Genomic DNA, 11491 nt, shown 5'->3' with positions numbered 1-11491 from the left:
TGTTTGCTATTCTCCCTTAAATCAGTGAGACTATAGCTCCTAGGGGGTTGGTGTGAATTCAAAATGCAGCACACAGGGCGTGCAATAAATACAAGGCTAAACCACTTAGCACGGATGGAATCTGGGAAGGTGACTTCTTGCTTCTCTGGCAAACGCAGCTGAGCCACGCCTCGCTGCTAACGTACCAGCACTGGGGAGGGGCGTGTGACCGAGTGGAACACGAGCAGAGAGTAGCCCGTGAGGCGCGGGTGGACTAAAAATCCACGCCGCGCACGCAGAGCTGGGATCGGTGCACGCTGGCGCAGGACTTCAATCCCCAGAAAGCTTTGCGTGTCCCTTCCCCGCTCGCCGGCCTGTTCAGTCTCCTCCTTTCAGGAGGACGCAGAGACGCAAGTTTGTATGTATCGCCCCGCCCTCGTGCAGCTCCCCGCCCGAGGTTCCCGGGACTAACCAGCCCCCGTTGCTCTTGCAGCCTCAGCCAGAGTTAAAGGCACAGGAGAACAAAGGGTCCCGCTGGGGAGTATCCTCCCTAGCGAGTCGTGGGGTAAGGGAGCCCTGGAAAAAGCCTAGGACAGGTCGACAGCTGGAGTGACCGCGTTTCTAATGCACATACCGCTGCTGCTGGGCTGGTCAGTAGGCGCCCTCTGAGCTCATGCAGGTGGTTTGTATGGAGCTGCTCCCTGCAGGGCAGCTCTGTACGAACCACCGGGCTGTAACCCCCGTTTGGGGTGGCCGGTGTATAGGCAAAAAGTGAAACCGCTCTGTAGTGTTTTGCTCGCTACACCGGCCTGAAGCGGAGGAGATTCCCAGCCCCGTCCTCCCCACACCCAGCAGCTACCTGCCTCCCAGCCAGGGTTGGATGGTGGGATCCAGGGGTAGGTGGGTGGCAGCACCCAAGGGGGCTGGTACTTAGGGGCGGGGTGCTGAGAGCCGCTGACCCAAACTGCAAGCCCTGGATATAATGGAAACCGCTTCCAGTCAGCATCCCTTAGCTCCAGCAGCGTGGGGTGCCCCCAGCCCGTCCCCTCGCCGCCCTAGGGAAGAGCCTCGCGTGGCGCGGAGGGTGTGGAGGGGGCTGGTCCCTTTGTGGCTGGCTGCGGAAGCCGAAGCGGCGGCGCTGGGCTCCGTTGTCCGCTTTCTCTTTCCCTACCCGGCACAAACCGGCCTACACGTGCGGCCCCGGCCTCCCCTGGCTGGCGCGCCGCAGGAGGAGGAGCTGCCCGAGCGGCGATGAAGTCCCTGGCTAGACGCTGCTGCTCCGAGGAGGGGCTGCTGCTGCAGGTCACCCTCCTGCTCAGCTTGGCGGGGCTGCGTGTGGACCTGGATCTCTACCTGCGCCGGGCCCCGGAGACTCTCCACGCGGGGTGGGCCCCGCCGGGCGCCGCCCGGGCTACGGGGAGTAGCCCTCCGCACCCCAAGTGCCCTGATCGCGACTGGGACCGGCTGCTGCGGGAGGTACGGGCGCTGGGGGCCCCTTACATCCCCAGCACCCGCGTGGAGGCCTGGCTGGTGCACGCCGTGGCAACCGGGGAGGGGAATGGGGCGCTCCCCTCTTCGCCCGTCAGTGGCGCCGGCGGAGATGGCCCCAGCGAGAGCAGTGCCCAGGAGGGTCCCAGCTACCCCTTCTCCTCCCGGGGGAGCAGCCTGCAGGCCCAGGAGGAAAGGGATGGAGAAGTCTCAGCGGCCCCCGAAGCCGAGTCCACCCCGGGGGGAAGTGACTGTCCTAGCCTAGAGGTAAGTGGCAGAGGAGGGAGGACGCACAGCGCAACGTTCCCTGTCTGGGGAAGTAGCTTGGGGCCCCACAGAGCCGGGGAGGTGGTATGGGGGAACCTGCCTCCTCTTAGAGCATTTTCTGCGGGTGAAAGCGGGCAGTGAGCATCTGCAGATCCAATAGGAAGAGCTGGAGTACCGCGTGCCGGGGGGCTCCCCAGACATAGGAGAGGAGGGGGACTCTCACTAAACAATACGTCTCCATCCCACCTCTAGAATGCACTCACGGCGAGAGACTCCTCACACACCACACAAACACTCCCCTTCCTGCTTATGAAATAACGAGGTGTTACATGGAGTTGCAGAACTATTAGGGAGGAGCTTGGAATGCTGGGACCAGCTGGCCCACAGGCACACCCACAACACAAACTTTGGCAGCGGGATCCTGGCTGTTCCAAAAGCGATTTAGGGTTGGATCAGAATGCTCTCACTTGCACCTGCCCTATAATGAGACAAATTCTAAATGTCCAGTGTTTGACACAGCTGCACTGAATTTCCAAGAAGCCTGGGTCTAAAAATGCTTCTTTTTTTCTTCATGATGTCCCAGCTGAGGTGCAGGCAGATACTGCCCTCACTCCTTGGAGACAGAGGGTATGTCTAGACTGGTGGGTTTTCCCACTGTGTCCAGGGAATGCGTTTGCTCTTCCGCTTTTTTACAGTAGATTTAATCATGTCTACTGTGCATCCTGTAACAGAAGAGAGAAGGAAAAGGAGACAGCTTCTTAAATTTTTCTGCTGTCTGTAAAAAGACCTCAAATTCCAAATGATTTCATCTTGGTTGTGCGCTCAAAAAGTACACAGATAATGGAACCTCGTTATCTACTTTACTGAAGCTGGAGCAATATAACTGTATACACCGATTATTTTTTTATTTAGCCTACATTACTTATAATGTTGGCTCTGGGGAGGTTATAATTGTCTAACAAAAGCAGGTAATCAACTGGGTCAGCAAGTAGAGGACAGATTTTAGCCAAATAAGCAGGGACACAGGACTACCCATGAGATCCAGTCCTGAAGAGATGTAACCATGTGCTCATTTTAAATTCTTCACTTGTTTTAAATGCCATTGAAATCAGAGTTGCAGGATTAGGGCCTTTGTTTTAAGTATTTTCTTAATGTTGCATGTGGACACTTTTAAATGTAATGTATCCATGATCCATCAAAACCATGGACCATATGTACATCACTATCTAAAAGCTGGTGCTGTCAATATTATAATATTGTCTCCATAAATCTTGGCCATTTTATTGTGTCAGAGCTGAACTCCAGTTTCACCAGTGCTCTATAAAACATTTCAAACTGTCTTTGATTTATTACAAATATTTGATTAGAGAGATAAGTCAAGTTAAAACAAATTGTACCTGGTAATGATGATCAGTTTGTTAGATTATTCAGTTATAAACATATGCCATATGTATCTGTTTAGTAACTAGAGCAAACTATTTAATCCACAGCACTGATCCTGCAAAACACTTGCACATGTGTGTAACTACATGCATGTGAGTAAAGCTGTTCAGTTTAATGGGACTACACTCAGGAGTAAAGTTACTTGTGTAATTTTTGGAGAAACAGTGCTTTGAGTTTTAATTTTATAAATTGTGGTTTATGAATAATAACTAGTACTACTAATAATAATAATATAATCATTGAATAATAACTGAGTTGTACGAACATCTTTGACATATTTTGAAATCTAAAGTAAAATAATACTCCGATGACCATACTTTTGCATGCTAGATTTTAATCTCCAAGGGCCAAGATATTTTTCAATAACTTGAGTTCAGTGATCAGCAGCAACTGATGCTCTCTAATTATTATGTATAGTCATATTGTACAAATAAACTTTTAATTTGTTTTACTTATTAGGATTTTGCACAAGGATTAGCCTGGTTATGATTCTGTACTGTATTTGTTGGTATTATTTCTGTAGGTAGTTGTAGAACTAGTTTCTCCACCCTAACCTAAAGGGATCACTCACTGTGTTGGAGTGAGGGATGATTCATTTTCTGTGCTAATTTAGCTGTAGACCTCTATGAAGCCCTACTTCCCTACAGTATAGAGTGGTTGAGATGCAGACTAGTAAACTGAACCCCAAATATCAATACTGCCCCAACCAGTGCTCTGCTGCTCTGGCTCACCTGGGCACCAGTCTCTGGAATTCCATTGCCCTAGCCGGTAGGCCCACCAGGGCTCCATTCTTCCATAGTCCAGCAATGCTTCTGGCTCCAGCCTGCCACTTTTTCTCCATGAGCGCTCCAGCCGAGGACCACCCTATGAGGTCACTGATTATGCCTGCCCACAAGTGTTGCCGGGTTAGGGAAGTTTGGATTAGGGATGTGAATGGTTAACCGGTGGGGGCTGGAGCAGCTCCCTGCCTGCCGAGGGCTAGAGCAGCCCTGCAGCACCTGCCACAGGAAGAGAGAGGGTTAGTGCTCCAGCTCGGATAGTCAACCTATTAAACAGGATTTTACATCCCTTGTCTGGATTAGAGAGATTCTACCTATACAATACTTTGGATTGTTCTATAATTTTATATAGTGAATTAGTGCAACCCATTTCCCAAAAATACCTTAAAATATGTGAATATAGAGCAGTGTTTCTTAAACTTTTTAAGACCGAGGAACACCAAACAGTACATTTTTTTATGGGGAACACCAAGGATTTTTTGTTGGGGGGGGAGGAAAGAGATCGAGGGGGGAAAAGGGTTGGAAGGAAGGTATCAAGGGGGGGGGGAAGGCTGGGGGAAAGTTATTGAGCAAAAAAAAAGGTCGCCTGCCCCTTTAAGAATGGCCATTTTGAATTCTGTTCTCTGCAGCACACCTCCGACTGCCTTGCGGTGTGCCATGGAACACAATTTAAGAAACACTAATGTAGAGTGTTAAAGATCTTAGCCCAGCAAGTTATGGTGTCATTCTAACTATTCATATTGCAATAGCATCTATCCTCAGACACGCAAGAAGTCTCAAGTCTCAAAACCTTGTCTCAAGGAGTTTACAATCCAAGAAAGAAGTTCACAAGCTAAGGTCTCATTCTGCAAAGACTTATGCATGAGAGTTGTCCCACTGAATTCAATGTGACTGTGTACATACGTAAGGTACTCAGTGTATAAGTGGTTTGCAAGAGTAGGATGTTAGCATTGGAGTAGAACTTGCTTTTCAAAGGAATTAATTGGGAATTGCTGTTTTTCATTCAAGAGAAACAGGCAGGGACTGTATGGGTTAGAAGTTTGACAATGGGGTATGGAGTCTTGTGATGACTACTTACCTGTGTGGTCAGTTGTATCACAGAAACTAGTGGTATAGCTGGCATTAAGCAGCATCTTAGATGGCAGGCTTGGCAGAGATGCCGAAGAGCTGAGTGGGCATTGAACTTTCCCTCCTGATGCATTCCTTTATAGGATTATGTCCAACTCCTGGGAGAGGCACATTGGCAGTGTCAGGAAAAGCTATGTTCCCTGCCCCAGTTGGACTTGCTATGTAGCTTCGCTTCATTTTCTGGGGCTATGCTTGTCTGGTACCTTTTGCAAGTACTGACTTGATGCATACAATTTAGAAATGCCTGCTTTAATTATTACTTTAATTACATTGTTTATAAATTATGAAAGTAAGGGAAGCAAGTACTAATTCAGTAATTATATTGTTTTCATAACTATCTACAACTCCTTGTTTGAGGATCTTATTGTAGGGGAATTATATATGGCCTGTTAATAGTACCCAATAAATTCTGCTGCCTTTTTTTAAGGCAACAGCTGTTGAGGGAACTGAGGTGTTGTATGGGTATAACCTGACCCTGAATTTTAAAATTATTTAAAGACTTTACATGGAAGTAGAGCTGCTTAATTTGTATATTATACCTTTTTTAAAAATTAGTGCTATAATTTCAGTGAAATAATGCAGATTTTGATTTTGTAATGCATTTTTAAAAAAATTCATATTGCTGGTAACAGTATCTGAGCATAGAAATGCAGGGGTAGATGAGACCTCGAGAAGTCATCAAGTCCAGCCCATCTAAGGCAGGGGCCCACTAAATCTAGATCATCTCTGATTTGGACAGTTGTTTGTCCAATTGGTTCTTGAAAACCTCCAATGATGGGATTGCACAACCTTCTTTGCAAGCCTATTCCAGAGCATAACTACCCATATAGGTAGATTTTTTTTCTCCCCCAACATCTAACTTAAATCTCCCTTGCTGCAGATTCAGCCTGTTATTTCTTATCCTGTCTTTAGGATGGGAGGGTGCTTTCTCTGGGTGTGGAAAGTGCATAAGAGATATTTATGGGAGGGAGTCAAGAAAGTGCTAAGGCGTGCCAGGGAGGCAGAGGCCAGGGAGGCAAGTTGCAGGAGATGAAATGCAGACAGGAACAAAGGCGAGGTCAACGAAGTCTGAATTTGATATAGAAGCAGATCAGCTGATAGGATCAGTGATTCAAAGAGAAAGTGCCCCAATCAGAGCAGTGGTCAGAGAAGAGCACTTTCGCTACAGCAGATAGATGTGGAAGGAGACACTGCTAATTGGGGAGGATAAAAAAAAAACTTCAATAGCCCCCATGAAAAAAGACAGCATTTGCTCACTAGAGTCAGGGATTATATTTCTTCCTGGCTCTCCAGAGACATCTGCAGATTGTAGAACTGAGCAAAGAGGGAAAGGAGAGGGAACAGGTAGATAGTGGTGTTGTGAGCATACAGACTATAATTAACATGAGAACGGCTGAGGTTGCACAGGGGTATGGTGTTGCAGGAGAAAGGGAAGAGGAGGGAACCAACGATGGAGCCCAGAGGCACTCTGTGGGTGCGTCTACACAGAACCCTAAACTCAAAATAAGATATGCAATTTGTGCTATTTCAAAATAGCTTATTTTGAAATTTGGCACATCTACACAGTGCCAGATTTCAAAATAACATGTTATTTCGAAAAATATTTTGAAATAATGGGTGGCTTGTGTAGATGCAGGGTAGCTATTCTGGGATACCATACAATCATATCAACCACAGAATTACAAAAGCCCAAGGAGGAGAGAGTAACTGATAGTCAACAGAATCGGACGTCTTGAGCAAAATGAGGCTAGAGAAGGTCCTTGAACTTGGCAGAAAACTTAGAATGGTCTCAGAGGAGTCAATAGGCTGGAACTCAATTTCAGATCGATGAGAGAAATGTATGAGAGGAAACTGAGGAAATAGGAAAAGACTTGCAGCCGGAGTATGGAGGAGGTGAGAAGTGAAGATGGGACAGTAGCTGGGAAGGAGACAGGCTGAGTGAGGATTAACTTTTTGAGATTCAATATCACATCTAAGAATAGAGGCAAAGGAGGCAGAATGGAGGAGCTAAGAATCAGTCCAGGTCTACACTAAAAGTGCAGACACAACTTATGCTGGCAAAAAATGTGCTTGTATAAGCCTGTATAGTGTAAAGCGGTTCCATGAGCAAAATAATAGCTGCGAAAGCCTTCTTATGCTGATATTACTGCAACTACATGAGGGGTGCGTCTAGACTGGCAAGATTTTGCGCAAAAGCAAATGCTTTTGCGCAAAAACTTGCCAGCTGTCTACACTGGCCCCTTGAGTTTGCGGAAAAGTGCTGACGTTCTAATGTAAGAATTCAGTGCTTCTTGCGCAAATACTTTGACGCTTCCGCTCAGGGATAAGTGTAGACAGGCACCTTAATTTTTAGTCCAAGAAAGCCCGATGGCAAACGCGAGTCTAGATTGGGCACAGACGCTTTTGCGCTCTTTTGCAGAAATACTTTTAACGGAAAAACTTTTCCGTTAAAAGTATTTCCACAAAATCATGCCAGTCTAGAAGCAGCCGAGGGCTTTTGTTAGTTTAGAAATGTTGTCAAAAAGCAACCCCTAACTGATATTGCTATTCTAGCAAAAGTTTCTCTTGTTAATTTGGTCATAAGTAGCAGATGAAGAGAAGTCAGGAGGGAATAAGGTTTCAAGAGATGCATCTGTTGGGTAGAAGAAAATAGTAAATAAACAAACAAGCTGTTGTGTTTGTACAGTTCACAACATTCATTATTTCTTGGTATTCCATGATTCCTATTGGGCTAGACCAGTAGTCTCACATCTTTGGATGCCCAAAATCACTTTCTGGATTTAAGAGCAACCCAAGATCTACCCTGTCCCTTACTCAAAGCCCTGCTCCATTCACTCCATTCCCCTCTCCCTGCCCTGCCATTGCTCACTTTCCCCTATACTCACTCACTTTGCTGGGCTGGGGCAGGGAGTTGGGTTTGAGAGGCTCTGGGTGGGGGCCAATGTAGGAGAGGCTCTGAGCTGAGCCAGGCTCAGGGGGTTGAGGTGCATGAGGGGGTGATGGGTGAAAACTCTGGGAAGGCGTTTGGGTGCAAAGGGGAGCTCGGGGCAGAGGCAAAGTGGTGGGATGAAGGAGGGGGTTTCAGGATTGAGATATTGGAAATAATAACAGATGTTAGACAGAGTCAGTATTTGAAGCCACAGATGTAATATTCAGTTAACCTAAGTAATTTGACTAATTTTTAGAAATCTTAATGCCTAGATACAACATTACATAACATTTGTAATCCAAGGCAGTCTGATAGTGACAATCCTGAAATTTCCAGCGCGACAGTTTTATCTTCCAAATTTTTTAAACTGTGATTATATTTCCAAGGATAATGTCCCTTTCAAAGGACTTTAAGTGTCTGTGTCTGTGATTGGGTGTGTGTGTGTGTGGGGGGGAGATGTTTTAGTTCATTATGAATGTACAGAACTGACTGGATACGTGTTTCCCTTTAGTCCAGATTAAGTAGATGTCAAACAATTTGTATAATTGAGTATAGATCTAGCAGTGGCATAGCCAGAAAGGGATAGTTGGGTGGGCCCTGACTTCAGATGAGTGAGCACTGATGGTGGGTAGGCGTTGGGGAGTATGGCAGGAGAGATTGGGCCACCAACCAGCCTTGGAGAGGATAAATTGGGATGGGAGGGGACCCCTAGAGTGGGGTTGGGGCATATGTCCCACTGCACCCACCCAGCGCTGCTGCTGGGGAGCACAGGGTCAGGGTGCTTGCCCCGCTGTGCCCTGCCGTGCTCCATGGACACTCCATAGTAAGATCAGGGGCTTATAAGCCCCATGTACCATTATTGCTCCTTAGCAAGTTTGTCGGGTAGGAGGAGCAAGACAAGTGTCCCAACCCTGGATCTCTGCAGGAACACTGGGTGGTCAGAGCTGGTGTGGGTTGTTGGGCCTTGATGATAACCACTCAGACCCCCACCCTTAGTGTGCCACTGATATATACCGTAAAATCTCGAGTATAATGCACACTTTTTTCCCATTTTTTAAGGGTTAAAACCGGGATGTGCATTATACATAGGAGATAATTTGTAAAGTTTTTACCTAACCATCCCCGCCAGGCCTCTGGACAAGGGAGCTGCCCCGTCCACCGGCTCCTCATCTTGTCCGGAGCCTGGCTGACCTCACGCTTGCCGCAGGGGCACCCTGCTCAGCTGCCGGCGCACCATGCTGAGCTCGCGCCTGCTGCAGGGGCCCCCTGCTGAGCTGCTGGTGCACCGTGCTGCTGAACAGGGGGCTCCCGCAGCAGGCGCGAGGTCAGCGTGGCACCCCAGCAGCTGAGCAGGGGTCCCCCCTGGCAGGCGCAAGGTCAGGCAGGCTCCCGGACAAGGTGAGGAGCCGGCGGGCGGGGCAGCTCGGCGGGGGGGGGGGGGGGGGGAGAAGGGGTCCCACCGCAGGGACGAGCTCAGCACGAGCAGTTGGGCGGGGAGCAGGTTCCAAACTCCGCTGCCCGGGCGAGCTTGCAGGTGGGAGCGGGACCGTAAAATCATGAGTATAATGGGGGTGCACATTATAGATAAGAGCTCAGTTCATTCCAGAATTCTGATGTTTAAAAGGTAGGTGTGCATTATACATAGGTGTGCATTATACTAGAGAGTTTACGGTAAGCTTTCTTTAATAGTAACAGCAGTAATCAGAGAGAGATGTATGAGAGGGAGATATTAAAATCTAGAGAGCTTGAGATTTATTATTTAATCAAAGCATAGTAAAAATAGACATGTTCAACTTGTGGGGAGGCATACCAGTTTAACAGGACAGAGAATGTGTGTTCACTTAACAGATTTCTCAAGCTACAGTTTTCTTTTAACTTTATCAAAAACAAAAATGGATGTTATCTATAGTTTTACAGAGGAAAAGGGACATTTTCCCCTCCCCCAGCAAAGCAACACACAGATTAACAACAACAATGGAGCGAGTATTTCCAGTCAAGGCTTAAAATGAAATATAATGAACAGAGAATAACCAGAAATAAAAACAATGTCTACAAATAATCAAGGGTCAAGTTTGGAACATCTGACTCACTGTGAAATGCATGCTCAGAAGCAATGATGGGTGGAAAGGCAGTGCATGCTGGATTGTAAGAGTCTGCTGTGACCTGAGATGAGGCCTCTTTCTCCTTCTCCTTTAACTGATGTTTAAAGATTGCAAAGTATTATGAACTAAGTCCATATTGTTACTACAGTGTTAAAGAGTGGTAAATGGGAGCTGAGATTTGTCCTAAGTTGCACTACTGAACTCATATAAAGCATGTGCTGGAAAAATACCTTAGTAAGTGCAAACTAAAAATCTCATGTTCCAAATGACTTTCCAGTGGTGTACTACTATCAAGGGGAAAATATATTTACAAATTTACAAGTGTTTGGAAAAACAAATCGCTTCTCGATGTTTGTTCATGAGAAGCAAGTTCTCTGATCAGTTCCACATAGCTTAACATAGTCTACTTTTTCAGTTTCAGTTATATTTGAATCTCCTTATTAGTATGTGGGAATTGTACATTATATATTACTGGACAAAGACTTGCATCAGAGGACTTGATTAATGGATTTGATTCCTGTTTACCATTGACAAAGGTTATTTTTAAAATTCCCTTGTGACTTTTTCAAAAGTGGCATGGAAAAGTTAGGGTCCTAAGTTAACTTTGTTTCCCAAGAACATTTAGTGTGTTTTAAAATACTGTGTCTTTCTTTTTTGCTTTATTGATCTATCGAATCATTTGAGTCTGTGTTTTGCATCAAGTTATACTTAATAAATAGACAGTTTTTGAAGTTCAGAAAAAGCTTTTATACAGGAGAAAACTGAATAAACTGGAGAATGCATACAGTTTGGGGATCAACAAAGCCTTAAACTTAACTTCATGGTGCTTCAGCCCAGCATACAGTTTTGGAACAAACAAGGTAACACTTGCTATTCAATGGGAAACTTTTTGCTGGGCAGAACATTTCATTCTACAGAATGGAGTTATCCATTGTAGACATTATCTTTTTAGTTCACGTTTCAGAGTTCCGGTATGTAGGCTTTTGCTAACCATTCTTCTCAAATACCAGAAACAACATTATTCTGATTTTAGAATATTGAAAACTTTTTGCTTTCATTGTCTTCTGGATATCATTCCACAATAGAACACTGAGATGGAATATATTAACAACGTATTCACCATGCAATGAAGTTTTAAGTTAGGTATAAACAATTACAAAAGTAACTCTTCTGAGCCCTCCTCTTCCCTTCCCCCTTTGCCTACATGGAAAAGGAATGGTTTGTAATAGCAATGGCAAACCCCTTACTGCCTTATCACCATTTGCACAATTTCATATAAGTTTTGTGTGTCACTGCTTAGCATGTTTGTATATTTTAAAAAACAATAGATTCGCTTTTATAGCCAACACAATTGCAGATCATCATTTGCAGCACTC

The 11491-nt window shown here is 45.8% G+C and overlaps 1 protein-coding gene across 2 annotated transcripts in view; it reads left to right on the top strand.

Moving 5' to 3' along the window:
* Positions 1-520: 520 nt before the first annotated feature.
* The window catches only part of NFE2L3 (NFE2 like bZIP transcription factor 3), a 19661-nt gene continuing 8690 nt past the window's right edge, over positions 521-11491 (top strand). Inside the window, exon 1 of one of the 2 annotated variants that reach the window (XM_075922181.1) lies at positions 521-1734. In XM_075922181.1, coding sequence (XP_075778296.1) covers positions 1231-1734 — 504 coding nt within the window. In that variant the 5' untranslated portion in view covers positions 521-1230. The remainder of the gene's footprint in view (positions 1735-11491) is intronic. The other variant, XM_075922180.1, reaches the window with a different exon arrangement.

The sequence above is a fragment of the Pelodiscus sinensis genome, chromosome 2, assembly GCF_049634645.1.
Source record: "Pelodiscus sinensis isolate JC-2024 chromosome 2, ASM4963464v1, whole genome shotgun sequence".
NCBI classification, from domain to species: Eukaryota; Metazoa; Chordata; order Testudines; family Trionychidae; genus Pelodiscus; species Pelodiscus sinensis.
The sequence above is the reverse complement of the archived record's forward strand: the minus strand, read 5'-3'. Positions and strand labels throughout refer to the sequence as shown.